This window comes from Hemitrygon akajei, chromosome 4 (assembly GCF_048418815.1).
Source record: "Hemitrygon akajei chromosome 4, sHemAka1.3, whole genome shotgun sequence".
In the NCBI taxonomy this organism is placed as follows: Eukaryota; Metazoa; Chordata; class Chondrichthyes; order Myliobatiformes; family Dasyatidae; genus Hemitrygon; species Hemitrygon akajei.
In genome coordinates, this window is record NC_133127.1 from 179,127,497 (window position 1) to 179,149,898 (window position 22,402).

General features: G+C 38.7%; 1 protein-coding gene across 1 annotated transcript in view; it reads left to right on the forward strand.

Moving 5' to 3' along the window:
• Positions 1 to 1,758: 1,758 nt before the first annotated feature.
• gabrg3 (gamma-aminobutyric acid type A receptor subunit gamma3) overlaps positions 1,759 to 22,402 on the forward strand; it is a 729,033-nt gene continuing 708,389 nt past the window's right edge. Inside the window, exons 1-2 of the mRNA XM_073044115.1 lie at positions 1,759 to 1,775; positions 19,322 to 19,389. Coding sequence (XP_072900216.1) covers positions 19,387 to 19,389 — 3 coding nt within the window. The 5' untranslated portion in view covers positions 1,759 to 1,775; positions 19,322 to 19,386. The remainder of the gene's footprint in view (positions 1,776 to 19,321; positions 19,390 to 22,402) is intronic.

Consider the following 22,402-nt stretch of genomic DNA (forward strand, 5'->3'; position numbering starts at 1 on the left):
ATAAAGGCCAACATTCCATTAGCCTTCTTCACTGCCTGCTGCACTTGCTCATTCACCTTCAGTGACCGATGAACAAGGGCTCCTAGATCTCTTTGTATTTCTCCCTTACCTAACTCTACACCATTCAGATAATAACCTGCTTTCCTGTTCTTGCTCCCAAAGTGGATAACCTCACACTTATTCACATTAAACGTCATCTGCCAAGTGTCTGCCCACTCACCCAGCCTATCCAAGTCACTCTGAATTCTCCTAACATCTTCATCACATGTCACACTTCACATACCTAAAAAAGCTTTTGCTATCTTCCTTTATATTCCTGGCTAACTTGCATTCATACCTCATTTTTTCTCCCCGTATTGTCTTTTTAGTTAAGTTCTGTTGTTCCTTAAAAACTTCCCAATCATGTCCTCCCACTCACCTTAGCTCTGTCATACTTCCTTTTTTTTAATGCTATGCAATCTCTGACTTCCTTTGTCAACCACTGTGGCCCCTTCCCCCCCCCCCCCTTTGAATCCTTCCTTCTCTGGGGGATGAACTGATTTTGCACCTTGTGCATTATTCCCAAGAATACCTGCCATTGCTGTTCCACTGTCTTTTCTACTAGGCTATCCGTCCAGTCAACTTTGGCCAGCTCCTCCCTCGTGGCTCCATAGTTTCCCCTGTTTAACTGCAACACTGACCCCTCTGAGCTGCCCTTATCCTTCTCAAATTGCAGATAAAAACTTATCATATTATGATCACTACCTCCTAATGGCTCCTTTACTGCAAGATCGCTTATCAAATCCTGTTCATTACATAACACTAAATCCAGAATAGTCTTGTCCCTGGTCGGCTCTCGTACAAGCTGTTCCAAGAATGCATCCCGTAGGCACTCTACAAACTCTCTATCCTGTGGTCCAGCACCAACCTGATTCTCCCAGTTCACCTGCATGTTGAAATCCCCCATAACGAAATGCGAAATTACCTTTGCCACATGCCAATGTTAACTCCCTATTCAACTTGCACCCAATATCCATGCTACTGTTTGGTGGCCTGTAGACAACACTCATTTGGGTCCTTTTGCCCTTACTGTTCCTCAGTTCTATCCACACAGACTCTACTTCTCCTGACCCTATGTCCCCCCTTGCAAAGGACTGAATCTCATTCCTCACCAACAGGAATCGCTGATCTCTCTCATTAACAAAGTTTTTTCACCCACAGAGCTGCTGCACACTCGATTTTTTTTGTGTTTCACATTATTCTCTGTAAATTCTAGAGAGACATATGCATGAAAGTTCTGGGAGATCAGCAGATTCTGAAATACTCAAACCACCCCATCTAGCACCAACAATAATTCCACCATAAAAATTTATTGGATCATATTTCTTCCCCATTCTGATGTTTAATCTGAACAATAACTGAACCTCTTTAATGTATTAGGTTGCTGCTGTGTGATAGGCTAAATAGTTATTTGTATTAAAGAGCAGGTGAACAGGTGTACTTAATAAAGCGGCCACTGTGTATTTACGGCCAACCCCAGATAAATAATTCAAAATAAAGTTAAAACCTGGTGCCCGCCACCCATTTTTATAGCACCAGTAAGGAGTTTGGTGTTAATGAAAATACAAACTTTCTGTTGTGTAGCTCCAGAAAAATCGATGATGATGATTTTGAAGATCTCACAGTCAAAAACCAGAAGTGGGTGCTGGCTCCAACATTGCAAGATAGAGATACAACAAACATTTTAAATAACCTGTTGAAGGAATATGACAAGAAACTTCGTCCAGACATTGGAAGTGAGTATTATCATGTAATTTGTAACCTGTATCCTCTCCATCCCACTAATATCATATCTTCTGATGAAAATACTTCGGAGTTTGTCGTTGTGGTGCATGACTTGATGCCAATTTCAAAAGGAAAATGATAAGGTATAAAATGCAGTGAAAACAAATTCCTTTACAGAGAAAGAGGATGAGAGGTGACTTGTTAGAGGTGCACAAGATAATAAGAGGCATAGACAGAGTGGGCAGTTAGAGCAACACACACACGCACAACATTCTGGAGGAACTCAATGGGTCAGGCAGCATCTATAGAGAGAAGGAAGAGCTGATGATTTGCTCTAAGACTCTTGATCAGGACCTAGAGCTAGAGATGTTTTCCCAGGACATAAATGGCTTTTACATGAGGGCATAACTTTAAGATGTTTCAAGGAAAATGTTAGGAGATGTCAGGGGTAGGTGTTATTTTAACATTGAAAATGGTAGATTGATGAAATATGCTACCCGGGTGATGGTAAAGGCAGTTTCATTAGGGACTTTTAAGAGATTCTTAGATAAGCACATGGATGATAGAAAAATGGAGGGCTATGTGGGAGGGAAGGATTAGTTTGATCTTGGAATAATTTAGAGGGTTGGCACAACATCATGGGTCAAAAGGCCTGTACTGTGCTGTACTGCTCTATAGTCTATTTAATATTTTCCATCTTCCAGTTGCACCTTAAAGCCAATTTCAAAGTTACTGCAAACTTGCCCAATGCCAAAAATAGCAAATAAAAATTCTAATGCAGATAGTAAAACTGGCTGTCCTCCTTACAATATTCAAACAAAGAGTGCAATTGGGTGATTAAGGTTGCAAAATATACAGAACTACTTGTTCTCTTCTCATTTCTCTCCCTCCAGAGTCAAATTTTAGGCAGATCCAATATACTGGCAGATAAACTCTGATTTATAGAACTGCTTTGTTTTATTTAATCTTTAAAGTACAATTCCAATAAAGAATTACTCACACATTGAATCCCAAATGTCATGTAGTTTGATAATACAATGATTGAGGAGTGAGTATTCAGCTGAGTACATTAATCAAACACTTCAACTATCAGTTTTTGCAATTTTACAGATCATAAAGTCCATTATTTAGATAACTGCAATATCAAACACCTGTCAGCAAAGATACTCCCAGATTTACCAAATCTGTACAAGCTCAATGCATACAGATTTTAAAAAATACTTACAGGCACAGAATGTAGCTAAAATGCATCCAAAAGTGCTGTCATCCATTTAAATAAAGTGGACAGAAGACAGTTGCGGTGAACGGGTTCCCTGATGAATGTTCATAAAACAGTCAAAGAAGTACGATTCTTACCTGTAATCAAAAAAAGAAAATTCATCCATCTAATTGAAAGGTAACAGTAGGATCTTGAAGCTAGCAATAAAGTATATTTATCAATGTAAGCTCAGCAATAGACTGTGAGATGGTGGAGCGATCTATGCATGAGCAAATAAGTTATAAAGCAAGATTATTTTTTGTCAAAATGTATACAGTATAAAATGTCATCTGCTGTCATTTGTTGAGCTTAGTGATTCATTCATACTTGAGTTCAATCCTCCCTTTTGCTTTTGTAAGTAGTTGCAGGCTGGAAACAATAACGTGAAAGGTTCTTCAACCTGTCAAGTCCTTTTTGTCCAACATTTATTATAATTTTATAGTAGCTTACTTGCTTGGCAGACTTTTTTCACATTAGCTATGAAAAAATATTTGAACACCAAGATAAGTGATAATGGGTTGGAATTGGAATAAAACCTACAATTGAAACACCTTAAACACAAGGGATTCTGCAGGTGCTGGAAATCCAGAATAACACACTCAAAATACCAGAGGAACTCAACAACTATTGCACATTTATGTATGCTAATCCAGATGGAGGGTCTCAACCTGAAACATCGACTGTCCATTTCCATTTCCTTCCAAAGATGCTATCTGACCGGATGAGTTCCTACAGTAGTTCATTCTTTTTGTTTACTCTGGTTTCCAGCATCTGCAGTGACTTGTTTCTCAACTAATCCTGTTTTGTTCTTCCCACATTGCCTTCAAACCACCCCAGAATGTATCACCAACCAACATACTGGGGGAATCTACAGAAGACAATTAACCTCCCAACCCACACTTGTGTCACACAGTATTCAAAAGACTGGGATTATGTATTCAATCATGCCTTAGCCTAAATTGTTTGGAATAAGTTAATGCAGGAGGAGAGTTCTAAAATCTTAGCTGCATTAGGGAAGCATTAATTATTGGATTAGCATACAGAGGACTGGAATATAGATCTGGCAACATCAGTTTGAATGTTACCATTACAGCTTGGAAATTTCTATTCAAATAATAATTGTATTTGGTGTAAGAGGAAAGGATATGTAATGTTGTTCACAAGCTACTGGACTTTCATAAAATCTACCAGGATCACTGATGTACAGGGAAGAAAATTTGCCGTAGTTTCCAAATGGCCTGTATGTGACCTCTGGCCCACCCATACTACACACACAAAATGCTGGAGGAACTCAGCAGGTCAGGATGCATTTATGGAAAGGGATAAACAGTCTACGTTTCAGGCCAAGACCATTCATCTGAACTGTAAAGGAAGGGGTGCTGGGGGTGGGGGGGTGGGTGCAGAAGCCAGAACAAGAAGGTGGGGGGAGGGTAGGGTAGAAGGTGAAAGGTCAAGACAGGTGCATGGGAGAGAGGGAATGATGTGAGAAGCTGGACGGTGACAGGTGGAAAAGGTAAAGGGCTGAAAAAGAAAGTATCTGATCTGGGAGGGGATTGGACTGTGAGGGAAAGGGAAGGATGAAGAGCAACAGGAAGAGGTGATGGCAGGTGAGGAGAAGAGAAGAGGTAAGTAGGAATTCAGGAAGCAATTGTGAATGCATACTAAGTGCTGCTATTGCCAGCAACATCTACATGGCAGAATGATGTTTACTATCACTGCCTTGTACTAGTTGTTTTGTGGCATCAGTACAGTGCAAGTACATAAGACATAAGTAACATCAATATGAACAAATAACAGGAAAAAAAGTAGTACACGCTCAAAGGGCATGCAAAACAAATTAGAACTGCAATGTGTTAAAAGGATGAACTTGTGGAGACAAATTCCCTGTTCTTTACACCAACCATGTGGAGTGGAATGGTGATGGATACATGAGGTGCAGATAGAGCACTGGATATGATATGCATTCATTTCAGAAAGCCTTTGACAACATATTGATATGGCAGTAGGGAAGAACATGCAGTTCCAGAAAGATTCACAAAATTGACGACAAATGTTAAGAGGAAGAAAACAAGGAAATAGAATATAAGGTGCATTTTTGTAATGCTTAGAAATGGTTTAGTTATCTCTGGTGGTTTGCTCTGAGGTTGCTTCATCATCCTTTTTTCACATGAAGAGTGACAGGGAGTATTTTGCAACTTTAAAGATGCACTAGACACTGCCAATAATTACAAAGAGGAAAATAATCTACGGGGATATTAATGACAAAGTGGAATGACAAATGAGTGACAATCCTATTCACTCTCAGTAAATTACACAATTCAGCCAACAAAGTTGAAGTACTGCTTTTATTTTGAATAATGCTGTGTTGGGTAATGTGGAAAGTAGAGAGATTTGAGAGTTCACGTTTAGAAGGCATCAAAAGAAACAATTGCAGGACAAACAGACATACAAAACAGGCTACAGTACAATGTAGTTTTATGGACGAGTATAATATAAAAACCTTTACATAGACAGCTTGCTTATAAAGACCATAGTTTGAAGGAAATTAGTGAACCTATGTGCACTATTGGATTGAACATAAGGATTCACTGATAACTTGAGTGTACAATGCATGTTATTTTGCTCCTATATGAACTGAGTTAACACAGAACATAGAAGAGTGCAGCAGAGCCACAGACCCTTTGGCCCATGATGTTGTGCTAAACTAATTCAATTATTATTAGAACACTACTAAACTGAGTATTGCATGCAACAGGATGGACAAGCAACCAATGTGCAAAAAAGACCAAAATATGCAAATGCAAAAAGAAATAATACTACTAATAAATAAATAGATAGATAGGTGATAAATATCAAGATATGAGATGAAGAGTCATTGAAAGTGGGTCCGTAGGTTGTGGGAGCAATTCCGTGATGGGGCGAGTAAAGTTATCCATCTGATTCAAAAGCCTGATGGATTAGGAGTAATAACTGTTCCTGAACCTGGTAGTGTGGGTCCTGGGGGCTCCTGTACTTTGTTCCTATTGAAATGTCACTTAAACACTTTTATCATATCTGGCCACACTTCAACCCCTGGCAGTACATCACTCACTGTGTGGTTTTAAAAAAAAGAGCCTACCCAGTATATTTCCTTTGAATATGCTTGCCCCCACCACCACCTTCAATCCATGCCCTACAGTATTAGCCATTTTGACTCTGAGAGGAAGATACTGATGGTCTACTCTATGGTTCTCATAATCATATAAACTTCTATCAGATCTCTGCTCAGTCTCTGCCTCTCTAGAGAAAACAATTCATTGAAACAATTTATTTAACCTCTAAGCTAAACAGCATCCTGGATAGCTTCTTTTGCACCCTCTTGATGGTCTTCATGTTTTACTTGTAATGGAGTGGCATGATAATGAATGGAATACAAGGTATTACAAGGAATGACTGGAGCCATTTTCATGAATTTATAATGTTGATAAAGACAGTTACAATTAAGTTGGATAGAATAAATTAGGTAGAAACAGTATGTTCCATGGCTGAAAGATGTAAATCTTATGGACACTGATATAAAATATTATATACTTAGAGAAGAGGAAACCATCTTTATATAGAGGAGGACATGTGCTCAAGGAACAGCTTCTTCCTCTCTGCCACCACATTTCTGAAAATACAATAAACCCATGAACACAATTTTTGCTTACTTTCTGCACTAATTTATTTTTTAAAATATATATTTCTTGCTGTAATTTATAGCTTGTTAATATATTGTACTGTACTGCTGTCATGAAACAACAAATTTCATGACATATGTCAGTGATGTTAGATAGATAGATAGATAGATACTTTATTCATCCCCATGGGGAAATTCAACATTTTTTCCAATGCCCCATACACTTATTGTAGCAAAACTAATTACATACAATACTTAACTCAGTAAAAATATGATATGCATCTAAAATCACCCTCTCAAAAAGCATTAATAATAGCTTTTAAAAAGTTCTTAAGTAGTTTACTTAAATACATTGAGTCCTAACCCCGGCACTTTAACATATTTTACTCCTGGCGGTTGAATTGTAAAGCTTGGTCTTGGTGATATTGAGACGCAGGTAGTTTGAGTTGCACCCTGATTCTGAGAGTTCCAAGGTTGAAAAATAGTCAATCAGATTTAGCAACTGATATCAAATGCACGCCAACATTTCCAATCAGAATAACAGGTGGTTGAAGAAAAGGAAAATGAACAAACTGAAATGGGACCAACTTCTGCATATGGAATTAGAGGAAATGTTTATAAGGGAATGAATTCTATCATTTCTAATTCAGTCAAACGGTCTGCTATATTTTTATCAATTTAATATAACAGGAAATGGATCAATGTGTAATGAATCAAGTGATTAAGAATGTTAATTATGGCATATCTAAAGATGGGCATGTAAAAAGAATTCATCTGTCACTCGGTATATTGATAATGTGACTATGGAGGCAAACAGGAGATGAAAAAGAATGAAATACTTGCATTTATATTGTATCATATTAAAATGTCTCAATGTTTTGCATAGTATTTTACAATCATGAAGTCTAGTAACTACTGTAAAACTAATTGCTCTAATGATTTGAGTTACTTGGAAATGCAGTGTCCATAGAAACGGTGCAATGCATTGAGATCTCCATTAATTACTGAACTTCAGCAGCTGATTTTCATTCATTTCCACTCCCCCTGACTTCAACCACTTCCACTGATACTTTGGGTCCTGAAAACCTTCATCAAAATCTTGAACCAGCTCTTTTTTTTTTGTTACTCCAGTCCAGTGCTCAATGTAATGTTAAGTTGCTCTTCTAATTATGGTCTATAGGGATCCGCCTTCATCTCCGCTTTAGCACTGGAGCTGTATATCAGGATTAGCTTGACATTCCTTACTTTAGACATAGTTCTACCTACTTTCTTCTCCAGCTAATAATTCAATTACAGTATGCTTTGCCTTTTCTCTGTCATTCATTCTTTGGGTACTTTTTCTCTTCCGCTTTGAGCATGTCTGCGGAGAGTCCGAATTTCAGGCTTATATTGTATACGTTGTCTGATATTAAATGTAGCTACTGAACTATTGAACCTTCTTCCTTGCCTTCCTCCTCCTCATCTTCTACTATCTGTTGCACTGCAGTTATCTTACTTCCATTCTGATTTACTGGTCCTAAGGGTACTAATAAGTTCAAATGTGGGAAACACAGTGAGTTTCCTGATGGTGCAGACCAAAAAGTAAATTGTGACTTAATCCACTGCTTTTTGTACGTTTTTGTATTAACCTCAAGGTTCTCAACACTATCCTGAATGTTCTTTCTTTATAGCAAATAGTTGGGGCCAAGATGTTCCCAAGAGTCAGTGGTAATTTTGCACTTCTTCTAGAAACCTTTGCATCCTTCCCCTCTCACATCAGAGCTTCGAGTGTCTTTTTCAGGTGTCTGGGTGTGTGAGCAATACGGCTTGCCCTATGGCCGCAATACTGGGGATGTTGACCTGGGCGAGAACACTGACGTTAGTTCATTTGTCCTTCCAGTGAAGTTTGAGGATTTTATGGAGACTACATTATTGATATTTTCTCATCTTGAGACAACTGTAAATACTTCTGGTCTCCGGAGCATGTAGGACAGGGATAACAACTGTACCAAGCCTGAGGTCTTGATCTTCAAATGCCCTTTTCTTCATTTGGCCAAAGGCTGCGATGGTGCATTTAAAGCCATGGTGAATTTCATTATTAATGTTATATTCATCACTCATAATGAAGGAAAATGTTTATCTTAAATGGTATATGACTGGAGGGAGCTTGGAGGTTAAAGTTATCTATGTTCCCACAGTACTCCTGATCCTATCAGTCTAGGAATGCTCTATCAGTCTAGTCATTTTGGTGAAATTTTGCAGTATTCTATGGGTTAAGCAACCTACAAAGGGTACCTGATGGTGCTGCAGAAAATAATCAACAGCACGTCAATATTCTCTTCGTACAATTCTCCATGTTCACTGGAAAGACAAGGAAAACAAGGTTAGTGTCCTTTCCTGGGGCAACATCCCTAGATGGACTTAGTTGCCCATGAGCACAGGCCAGATTGTTCAGATACCCAATGCGAGATACCTGAAAGAGACAACCTATTCAAAGCTGGGTGACAGAAGAGATTAGTAGATAGACAGAGGAAAAGATTGAAGAAAGTGATGAAAGCCCACTTACAGAGTTGTGACATCCACACTGATTCTTGAGAATTCTTTGTCTTTGGCTGCTGAAAGCCAAAGAGGGCATTCAGGATAGTACTGGGAACTTCGAGGCCTTGATTCGGAAGCAACCAAAGCTTGTGTAAGATTCTGAAGGTGTGGATCACCTCACAAGCCACCTACCAATTTGTCAGCCACCCAGTTATCCCATTGGGGAATAACTAGTAGTTTCTACTTGCCCTTATTTGCCACTTCAAAACGTATTCTATGTCGTAAAATCCACAAAACCCAGGTGGAAGTGAGACACCCATGATCCTGGGGGACTGCTAAAGAAGGACCATGCTTGATCCATGTATGTACGTCCCTTTGCTCCACCACTCACCTTCACACCACTCTCCGGTCCCCAATCCCATTTCACTGGCACCAGAGTTGTATCGACTGCCAATCAGTCTTTAGACTCTGATTGGTACAAGTGTCAGCCGAGTGGATTTCTTTGGATCAGTTTACTGTTGAGTCATTAGGGAGCTGATATGACCTTATGACTATGGATCAAGTATATGAAAATTGTTTATTTAAGGATGATTCCTTGACCGAGGGGTTTTTCATGACTGGCCTCTGACAGCCGTAACTAACTTGCTTCAGGTATTAGAGTACTTCCCCATGACTTCCTATGATTGAAGTGCTCCATGAAATACTCTAATTTCTCCTTCATTTAAATCCCACTGCTGTAAACGGATGGCATGGTAGCATAGTAGTTAGTGCAATTACATAACGGTACTAGCAATCACTTATCAGAGTTCAGTTCCTATCGTTGTATGTAAAGGAGTTTGTAACACGTGGATTTCTTCCAGGGGCTCTGGTTTCCTCCCACATTCCAAAGATATACATTTGGGATTTGTTGGATGTGAGCATGCAACGTTGTCACCGGAAGCACGGCGACATTTGTGGGCTGGCTGTCCAGCACAATCCTAGTATTACATTGGTCATTGAATCAGAAATAGGTTTATTATCACTGGCACGTGACGTGAAATTTGTAAACTTAGCAGCAGCAGTTTGATGCAATACATAATCTAGCAGAGAGAAAAATAATAATAGTAATAATAATAATAATAGACAGACAAGTAAATCAATTACATATATTGAATAGATTTTTTAAAATGTGCAAAAACAAAAATACTGTATATTTTTTTTAAAAGTGAGGTGGTGTCCAAAGATTCAATGTCCATTTAGAAATTGGATAGCAGAGGGGAAGATACAAAATAACGCATTTTATTGTATGTTTTGATGTACATATGACAAACAAAACTAGTTTATAAGGATCAATAGACAACCTATTCATAAACATTAAGAGCTAACTTCTGAAGTAATGTTATCTTGCCAGTCTGGATGCTAGCCATTGATAGCAAACATTTTGCATTAGCATTAATTCTTAAATTGAGTTGGTGAACTGTTCAAAGGGCTGGCTGGTGGTGTAGTGGCATCAGCCCTGGAATTCAAGGCAGGTAGTCGTGAGTTCAAACCCAGCCAGACCTCAACCTGGACAGCAGCAATAACTGCACTTAAGAAAGGCCTGGCTAAATGAATTGAAGCAGCAGCAATGTGGTTTTTGAGGAGGATGCAAAGAATATCATGGATGAAATGAATATCTAACCAGGATGTCATGGACAGAGCAAGCACAAGAAGAGAAATAATGTATGAGATCATGAAAAGACAACATAACTTCATTGGACATGTGATTAGGGAAGTGGAGTTAGAATGCACAGTAATTGTGGGAAAGATTGAAGGGAAGAAAGCACAAGGAAGGCAAAGACAAATGATGATGGAGACAGCAGCCAGAGAAATGGAAATGAATACCAATGAATTGATCCACTTGACCCGAAACAGGAGTGTATGGGCCATGGCAGTCAAAGCTCGATCTGAACATGGCGCCTGATGATGATGATGATCTTCTTCCGGATCTTGCCATGAAGACCCTATGAACCCTGTGGTCTATGAAGTCACCAAGAGTCGGACTTGACTAAAAAATGACTGAACAAACTGTTCAAAGGGAAATTGACAGAAGTGACATAGTCATTTAGTATAAAATATAATTAATGCACATAAAAAGTTAGTTATTTTCAAAAGATGCTTTTATGAAGAAATCCTATCAGAACCGCTGGCAATGAAATAAAGACTACCGAGGGCCATTTTATGTTGAATTTTTTCACCTAGTCATTAGAACAAATTACACATCTCACTGGAAACTGGAGTTAAACTGTAGAAGCATGGCAAAATAAAAAGGTAAAATTCAATTAGGACATCACCTCCATGGAAAAAGGATTGCACCAATTAGTTTGACACTACCATAACTCGGCGTGTCAGAATTCTAGATCAACTGGGCATTGTCTGTCTGCACGATTGCAGCTGCTAATTGTTTGCTGTGTTTCCTGACATATGAGAGGTTGCACTCAGAGAGTTATGATGAAATGTAACACAGAAACTGGCCACTCAGCCCAGTGAATCCTCGATAACCATCAGCCTAATCCAGTGTTAATCGCTTTTCTGTATTTACCCTATTCTCTCATCAACCCCTTCCCAGGATGTATTCACCCTAGTTATGCCCCTCATGATGCACTAGGGTGGTGGATTAGAGATACGTTTCTAGCAAATGTGATCAAAGTTCTTCCTTCCCTCCTTGAGCAAGGTTTAGCACCTGCTGTGAAGTCATGGGAACTGGTGTCAGTAGTCACATATCAGAAGTCCTGGTTATGTGACTACTGACACTAGGAAAACAATCTCTGAAGAGTATTGATAATGGCTGGTTGGGGGGGGGGGGCGGGTCACCCATCTAATAAAAGACACAGCCCAGAAGAAGGCAATGGCAAACCACTGAACAATCATTCTCCTCACGACCCAGGGGGTTTCCTCCAGGTACTCCAGTTTCATACCACTGTCCAAAGATGTGACGTCAGTAGGGTAATTGGTCATTTTAAATAGTCTTGTGATTAGGCTATGCTTAAATAGCTGGGTTGCTGGGTGGTGTGGCTTGTTAGCCTGGAAGGGTCTGCTCCGTGCTATATCCCTAAAATAAATCATCTCTGTATTAAATCATGAGAGGAAGAGTCGACAGTCATAAAAAGTTAGCTTCTCTGATCAAAACGGTTGCAAGTTACTTGGCTAAATTGTAGGTAACCTACTGCTACTCACAAAGCTTTCATCTTTCCACCTTGATATTCCAATCTCATTGTGAGAAACCCTGATCCTTTGATCTAGAGGAAACAGTTTAAGGGGCTGGTTTGTTGTTTAGAGCAATGCTGATGTGGCACTCCATGCAGTAAATTTTAGTGTTCATAGCAATGATGATCATTTACTTCTTGATCTCAAATCCATATACTTTCTTACTTCCGTCCTCCTAGAGCAGGGGTTCCCAACCTGTTTTATGCCATGGACCCCTGCCATTAACTAATGGGTCTGTGGACCCTAGATTGGAAACCACTGAGATAGAGTCTTCAGCCTTGCAAATTAGTTTGTGTTGGCATTAAATACATGAGCAGTGTATTACTTATTGCCCATTATGCCACTGACAATGAAGGTCCTTCATCTCTGTATAGAAGGATTCTTCATTGCTGTTTCTGTAACAATAATTTTTTGACCAATCTGGGTTGTAAGGCCCTGAGCTGAACCCCTGAACCTGGAGGAATGGTGGATTACCCTTAGTCTGGCCTCTACTCTTTGGCCTGTTTGGCATGGTGACCCTACAAGGAACCAAAGCACAAGGCCCTGAATCCAGCCAAGATAACTCTCTGGGTCATTGAGGCATGCATGCCTCCAAACCCGATGATAAGGTTGTGGTCCTCTTGGAGGATGTGTAGTGAACACATAGAGTTTAGTTGTTATTTTATTGTCAATAGCTTTCCTTTTTTCAAAGAGATGGCCTGATACTAGGGCACAGTCCTGACACCATGCTTTTCCATATCCTTCCATTCTTGTTGGAAGCATGGACTTGCAGGATTTGTTTTGATTTATTTCTGGAATGAATTTTACAGTTGTTTATTGTCCATTCTCAGCCATCCTTGAGGGATGGTGCTGACTACATTCCACTGAAGTTCTCCCATAATACATAGGGTTAGGGGTTTCGGGTTGGAGATGAAAGAATAGCAATATATTTCCAAACTAAGTTAGCGATTGTGGAATGCTATCAGGTCCTGGTATGATCTACATCAATTATTTGAGTGGAGCCAATCTTCATTCAGATATTTTCTTTTCAATCTTCTGTGTTAGTGAAGTATAAATTGTCTTCCATCTCTTCTGCTGACCCATTTTTCTAAATCAGTTCTGTTGTTCATTCATCTCTTACATTTTATAAGACACCGCAGTAACTAATAGTTTACTATGTTTCCTGACATTTGAGAGGTTGCACTCAGATTCATGAAGAGATACAGCACAGAAACTGGCCATTCATTCAGCCCACTGAATCCACAGTGACCATCAGCCTTATACTAATCCAACATTAATCCCTTTTCTCTATTTTCCTTGTTCTCTCATCAACCCTTTCCCAGGATATATCCACCCTATTTATGCCCCTCATGATATACTAGGGTGGTGCATTGGAGATGTGTCTCTGGCAAAGGAATATAAAGCACTCCTTCCCTGTTGTGAAGTCATGGGAGCAGGTGGTGGATGGTCATCTGAGCAGCTGGTACATATTACAAGACCTGGTTATGCGACAACTGACGCCAGGCTGAGGGTCACCCATCTTGTACAGGCACTGTCCAGAATAAGGTGATGGCAAACAACATCTATAGAAAAGAATGTCATGGTCATGAAAAGGCCATGATCATTCACATCATACAACACAAAATATAACAAACTAACAAACATGATATACTACACCTCCATAAGGTCACCCCTCAGTCTCCTACATACTTTTATGATGTGCGTGGAAACCAGAACAGAGGGAGGGAATGCATGCAGTCACAGGGAGAACATGCAAATTCCATGTTTTTACAAAGCTCTTTCATCTTTCTATCATGATGTTCCAATCTCTTTGCGAGAAACCCTGATCCTTTGATCAGGAGGGGGACAGTTTAAGGGACTAGTTTGGTTTTTTTTAAGAGTAAAGCTGATATGGCATTCCATTCAGTGAACTTTAGTGTTCATTGCAATGGTGATCATTTATTTCTTGATCTGAAATCCATATACTTTCTTACTTCCATCCTTCTAGAGCGGGAGTTCCCAACCTATTTTATGCCATGGACATCAGTGTCCATTGTCAGGATTGAACCTGGTCTCTGGCACTGTAAGATTCTAGTTTTCTAGGTAATTAATTGATTTTGAAACTTCATGGATTGTTCTGAAGCTAGGTGAGAATTTACATGTGTATTAGTTAATTCCTTCTTTATCTCTCTCTCCCTTTCTCATATAAATTTTGACTGTGCTATTCTCTCCCTGAGCCAGATATGTGAGATCATTTCTAATAACCCTAAGCCTACCTCCCATCTCACATAATGAATTCATCATTTATTACCCTATAACCATATAACCATATAACAATTACAGCACGGAAACAGGCCATCTTGGCCCTTCTAGTCTGTGCCGAATGCTTACTCTCACCTAGTCCCACCTACCTGCACTGAGCCCATAACCCTCCATTCCTTTCCTGTCCATATACCTATCCAATTTTACTTTAAATGACAATACCAAACCTGCCTCTACCACTTCTACTGGAAGCTCGTTCCACACAGCTACCACTCTCTGAGTAAAGAAATTCCCCCTCGTGTTACCCTTAAACTTTTGCCCCCTAACTCTCAACTCATGTCCTCTTGTTTGAATCTCCCCTACTCTCAATGGAAAAAGCCTATCTATGTCAACTCTATCTCTCTATCTATCTATCCATCTATCCTATTTGTCCATGTCAATGTCTAATATCTTGATTAAATGTGCAGGGCCATTGAGGGAGCCATTTAGTTGTTGACTTGATAAGGTTTTGGTCAGACCATATTTGAACTGTTGTGAGCAGTTTTGGGCCCCTTTTCTATGAACAGATATGCTATCATGGAAAGGGTCCAGAAGAGGTTCATAATAACAACCCCAGGAATGCAAGTGTTAATGTATGATGAGCATTTGATCGCTCTGTGCCTGTACCAACTGGAGTTTAGAAGAATGAGGGGGATCACGTTGAAAGTTACTGAATATTGAGAGGCCTAGACAGGAAGAGAATGTTTCCGATAGTGGAGGAGTCAAGGATCAGAGGGTACAGCCTCAGGATAGAAGGACATCACCTTAGAACAGATTAGAAGAATTTCTTTAGCCAGAAAGTGGGGAATATGTGGAATTCATTGCTGCAGATGGCTGAGGAAGCCAAGTCATTGGGTATATTTAACGTGGAGGTTGATAAGTTCTTGATTAGGAAGGGCATCAAATATTGTGGGGAGAAGGCAGAAGAATTGGGTTGAGAGAAATGATAAATCATTCGTGATCAAATGGCAGAGCAGACTCAATAAACCGAATGACCTAATTCTGCTCCTATGTCTTATGGTCTAAATAATAATAAAAAATATGAAAACAGCATTTATTTCATTAATATTTTGGTGTCATTTGTCATCTGGTAATAAAGTGACTTCAAAGCAATTGTGATTCAAATGCCTGTAGATGAGTTGGGTTTAATTTACTCCAGCAGGTACTGAGTTTAACAGAGCTCACCTCGTCGAGTCCATGTGCACTGATAAGAATGTTCCCGATCTCAGACAGATGTTGTAGAAAATTATTTATTCCATTGTTAGTTTATATCAAAACTTTCTCAAATTTCAGATGGCTGCAGAGGTAAAATAATTTGATGGAGAAGTTAAACATTCTGCAATTGACTTTTTTTTCACGTAGTAGTACTTGAGTGAACTAATTCAATTCATGAGGATGGGTGTTTGTGAATACTTAATTATTCAAGCTGAGGAGAAATCCTTGTTGACATAGTTAATCAAATTCAAAACTCCATGAGGCAGATTTTTGGCTGGTTTGATTTATCATGCTTTTTGTTGTTCATGGAAGACAAAACATCAGATTCGAAAGGTTATCCATTACATGCATATGCGGATTTAAATTGCTCTCAAATAGCTGAATAATCCATATCATATGTACCATAATAATTGTTTCAGTCACATTTAAAGATTTCTGACAACTGTAAAAAACTCAGTTCCTACACTCTCGTACAGTAATGTTCCTCCTTTACAATGCTATATACGAAATCCATCTAGTTCTGTACAGTGAGTTAGTTCACCCACTAAATACTTTCAATAGGCCTGTCATCAGTTACAAGTCTATAGAAGCACAATGAAAAGTATTCGACTGGTTGCATCACAGCCTAGTATGGGAACACAATGGAAATATGTCCAAAAATGGAAAAGACTACAAAAAGTGTCGGATACAGCCCAGTTTATCACAGAAATAGCCTATCCCATCATTGAGCACATCTTGCAAAAAGGATTGCCACAAGAAAGCAGCATCCATTATCCAGGAGCCCAACCGTCCAGGTCATGCTCTGTTCTCACTGCTGCCATTTGGAAAGAGGTACAAATAGCCACCAGGTTAGGAACAGTTATTACCCTTCATCCATCAGGCTCCTGATCCAGGATGGACAACTTCACTCACTACAGCACTGAACTGATCACAGAACATAATCTATGGACTTACTTTCAAGGACTCTTCAACTTACAACTCAGCATTATTTATCTATCTATCTATTTATTTATTTATTATTCTTTGTTTTATTTTGCATTTGCACTGTTTGTCTTTTGCATATTGGTTTTGTTTGTCAATCTTTTTCATTGATTCTATTGTATGTCTTTCTCCTACTGTGAATGCCTTCAAGAAAATGAATCTCGGGGTAGTATTTGGAGACATATCCATCCTCTGATAATAGATGTACTTTGAACTTTGAAATCAGAATTACAAATGAAATAGAGCTACAGTCTAACAACTTAGAAAATGTCAAACTTCACACAGGAATGAAGTTCATCCAATGTAAATATAGAATTCCACTGTAAAGATTTTCTTTATTTTAGCACCTTTTTGCACTATTTGTCTTCGTTTGCACATTGTTTGTCAGTCTTTGTTTATATATAATTTTTCATACATTTGATTGTATTTCTTTAATTTCCTGTAAATGTCTGCAAGAAAATGAACCTTAAGGTAGTATATCATAATATATATGTACTTTGCCATTGACTTAGTTTAACAGGATATGAAATATTTTCTAATCATTTCACTTATCTGTACTAAACACAATAAATATATTTCAAAAATAAACTACTGCAGATATTGAAAACCAGATAGCAAAACAGAAAATGCTAGAAAATGTCAATGGGTCAATCAACAATGGTGCAGAGAAAAAATATTACTACACGGCTCTACAACTCAATACCTTGACCAATGAAGGCCAACAAACTACCCTATCAACTTGCACGTCAACTTTGAGTGATCTATGGACGTGAATTTATTGGTGGTATTTCATGAAGATGATGATTTTGGTCTCTTTCCTGGGTCACTATAGTTCCAAGATTGCCATGACATGGAGAGCACCAAAAACCTGGCCCTGTATTATGTTGGAATGACATAGGTCCATGTAAGAACGTGTGTGTTTGAGGGGAATCTACTGGCAAATGGAGAAGGGTTTGGGGTAGATTGTCAAATGTGTGTCCCTGCTTTCAATGTACATCAGCACACGAGTCACAAAGGAAAACTAAAAAGAGTAGTGGAAACTTAATTTCTATTTTCTTCCAAGCTCAAGATAACAAAATCCAAGTCTGCTATTGGCCACTGCTGAAATGCAGATCATGGGGACTAGTACAGATCAGTCAAGTGATTGACATGGGCATGGTGGGCTGAATGGCCTGCACCTGCAGTGATCAATTCCACGGTTCCGTGGTTCTATGAAATTCGGCAAAGCACATTGAACCTGAAAATTTCTTTGGTCAAATTCCTGGTTGCGTTTATATCAGAATCAGATTCAGAATCAGTTTTATTATCCTAAAATGTTGGGTATGTTGGGTAATGAGAACAAGCCATTATTTGGATGGTGAGGGTCCTTATTTATGGATGCCGCCTTCTAGAAGCATTGCCTTTTGAAGATGTCCTCAATGATGGGGTGACTAGTGCCCATGATAGAGTTGGTGGAGTCTCTAGCCCTCTGAAGCTTTATTTTTCCCAGTCCTGCACATTGGAACCCCCATACCAGTCAGAATGCTCTTCAACTTACTGAAGACTTTGGTTACAGACCAAATCTCTTCAAACTCCTAATGAAGTACAGCTGCTTGGGTGCTTGCTAATGATTGCTTCAATGTGTTGGGCCTAGAATAGATCTACTGAGATGTTGATGCCCAGGAACTTGAAGCTGTCTCTAGCCAATTTAATAATGGGTGAAGTTTCCCTCTGTTTTCCGTTTGAAATATAAAATACACTTTGAAAATAATATTCAAAGTACAAACCCTTGACTTGTATCAGTACATTGAAGTGCAAGGACATATACATATGCATGATACTCCAATTATATAGATTCATTTTTATTAAGGTAAAATTTCCATAATAGATTTCTTATTTAAAAAGGCCATTAATTTGCATCTTATTCTGCATATGAAGGGATAATATTGTTTGACTTTTGCATTGAAAGAATGTTCAACAGTATAAATTGTGATTCTTGAGATGAAACATTGAAATGAGGTCCCGATGGATCTCTCAGATGGACTTCGAGGTTCCCACAATTTTATTTTGAAGACTGATGCACCCTGGTGGCTGTTCCACCAATAATTAACCCTTAGACAATACTGTTTATTTTTTAAAAAAACATTATGAATGCTATTTTGCTATCAGTAGTCTGCTGCTGTGATTCCCATTTTTGAACGATGACTGCATTTCAAGAAAGTTGCATTATTGGTTGCAAGTTCTTTTTAGTATAAATATTTGTTATGAATATTGCTAATTGTGAAAAATACTTCTAATATTTCCTCTTAGCTTTGGGGTGCTCTGATACCTTTAAAAGTAACCCACACTAATGTAGATTTTTCTTCCATTTGGTATAACTAATGTAGGCATGAACATCAGCAAGTGCTGTCATTAACATACATATTCTGTTTCTTATTTGACAGGAAAACCAACTGTAATAGATGTAGATATCTATGTCAATAGCATTGGCCCAGTTTCATCAATTAATATGGTAAGTAGGCTTTACACCACAAACAATGTCTTTTCAATTTTGTTTGGTGTGTTGTGTTGTGAAACAAGAGATTCCTGAACAAACAAGGCTTGGTACCTTAACAGTAGTGTAGAAAACAATTTGTATATTTTTGTGTTGTTTCAAGATGGGCTATATTCTGACCTGATCTACAGTGCCAACTGAGTGACACGAGAGCTGTTATGAACTGAATATTAAATTTCACAACTGATGATGAGATGGTAGAGCTGTTAATGCTGCTACATCACAGATCCAGGGATCTGGGTTTGGTCCTTATCTCTCGTGTTGTCAATGCAGGTTTGCACAGTCTCTGTGTGTGTTTTTGTTGGAGGCTTTGTTGCTCCCTCAAATGTGCTGGGTGGTTAATGTTGGGAGGCTGCTGTAAATTATTTATTAGTGTGGATAAGTGTTAATATAATCCATTTGTGAGTCGATGTGGATGTGTGAGAGAATAAGCTGCAGGAGTACATGGAAATAAGGAGTCATCAGAATGGGAATAAAGGGATTTCTCTCAGGAGCAAGCATGGATTCGACAGGCTGAACAGTCTCCTTGCTGCTTTATGTAAAAGACATTTGATTGTTGTTTAATAATTCAAGGAGCAGAAAAATACATGTTGAAAGTTTATTTTTCCATAAGTATTTCAATCTTTTCTTGTTCTTTGGGAATGGTGCTAAAGACAAGGAAAGATAAAAATAGTTAACTATGATCTAGTGAATAACGGAGCAAGCTCTATGATGATTTGCTATACACTAACATGCTAAGGATCTGAGCAGCCAGGTGTCCTACAGTGATTCTCCGGTTCCTCACTGTGACTCTTGCAGAGCCTTGTCAGGCTATCAGTTTGATGGAATGACCTAGATCGGTTGCGAAATAATTTCAGTGAAGGTACTATACTTTAGCAACTAAGCAAATGAATTCAACTTAACTTAATTTATGTCCTCTGTTGCCCTTACTTACTTACTGCTCATTACGCCACTGGTGTTTAGGGCAGCAATGAAGGTCCTCTATCTCTGGTGATATTCAGGGCTTCCTTGATCATGTCAGCAGCTTCTTCTTGGTTTTAACTGCTGTCAGTCATGCAGGTCCCAGGTGGAGACTCAGGAATACCATCACACTCGGACATAGAAGGATTCTTCCTTGTTATTTCCATAACAATTTTGTTTTACCAGTCAGGGTTGATAGCTCTGTGATGAACCCCTGAACCTGGAGGACCGTTGGACCACTCATAGTCTGACCTCTACCCTTTCACCTGTTTGGCATGGGTGACCCTACCAAGAGGCAAAGCATAAAACCCTGACTCCAGCCAACATAGCTCTCTGGGTCATTGAGGCACGCAAGCCTCCAAACCCAACAACAAGGTTGTGGTCCTCTTGGAGTTCTGTTGCCCTTAAGGGAAGGAATTTCCCAACCTTAATTAATTGACCCTACAACTCCAACCAACTAATGAGGATTTATTGTTATTTATTTATATTTGGATTGGCACAGTTTTTTTTTAAAGTTAAAAGTTCCTGATGTTTATAGTTTACAGTTATTGTTCTATAGATTTGCTAAGTATGCCTGGAGTAAAAGAATCTCAGGGCTGTATGTAGTGACATGTATGTACTCTGATAATAAATTAATACTTTGAATTTTGCGGATGACTGTTAATTGTCCTCTGAAATGGCTAGCAGGCCATTAAGTTTTAAGATGTACAATAGCTTTGGGATGTACAATAGATGTCATTCTTGCCAGCGATGCCCACAACTTGTGACTGAATTAAGATTTAACAATTATGTGTTTGGCATCATAGCATCTGCAAAAAGATTTGTGAAAGTGATTTAATTTACCTGAGAACGAATATTCTATTCCATAGTGCCCACCTTCTATTGATTAGAAAAGAATTAATGTTCTTGTCATTGCCCCAATGAAGGTTCACCATTTGAAGTTTTATTTTCCATCCTATTGATTGTGATGCTAATACTGTTGGATATTTAGCCAGTTTGTTAAGTGCAAGCTGGCCCCTTGTAATCTACATTGTAACCCAGATTAATTCCATTATTGGATTTAAAGCACTTTAAAATATCCAGAGATCATGAAAAGACACAATATAATTAAAGAACTGTAACCTTTATTAGGTTGTGAATTTCAGAGTCAGCAATGGCTCCATTCACAAAACTCTGCTTTTGGGGTAAAATTTGTACTTTGAGGATACGAGACCAAAAATCTAAGTTGATATTCCAGTGCAGTGCTGAGTGCTGCACACTCAGGGTCAGACAAGACACTAAATTGCAGCTCTCTGTACTCTCAGATGTATGTGAAAGAACCTGTGGTATTATTTTGAAGGTACACCAGGTATCTCTGCCTTCTTGGCCAATATTTATCCTTTGATCAATGTCATAAGAATAAACAACCTGGTTGTTATCATATCTGGGTGAGTCATTTACTGTATGTATAAATTTTCTCTCGTTTTGCTATTTGAGAATAGCAATGACATTACAAAAGCAGTTCATTGGACAAAAGGGATCTTGGGATAATATAAAGAAATGTGAAAGACCCAGTAAGGTTTATATCTGTATCTTTATATATCAGGAGCTGGTTTATTCTTGTTTTTAATGAGTTATATTTCTGGATCAATCAGTCTGATTCTGAAAGAAGCTCCCCATTTCTTAGGGACTCAGCAAACCTTGCAAGTTCATTTAACACACACAAAATGCTGGATGAATTCAAGAGGTCAGGCAGCATCTATGGAAAGGAATAAAGAGTTGATATTTCAGGCTAAGAACAGTCTTTCCATACATTTGCAGTATCTCTTGTGTTTCTTGAAGATGCAGCCTGGTTCAGCAATTTGTGTGTGTGTCACTTGACTATCTGCAGCATCTGCAGAACCTCTTGTATTTTTGTCAAATAGTAACTATTCTTGATCAATAATGTTAATGGTTTCACAAGGAAAATTATTTGAACAGGAAGTATCTTCTGGGATGCCTACCCTGAAGAAGTTTAAATCTTCCCTTTAAC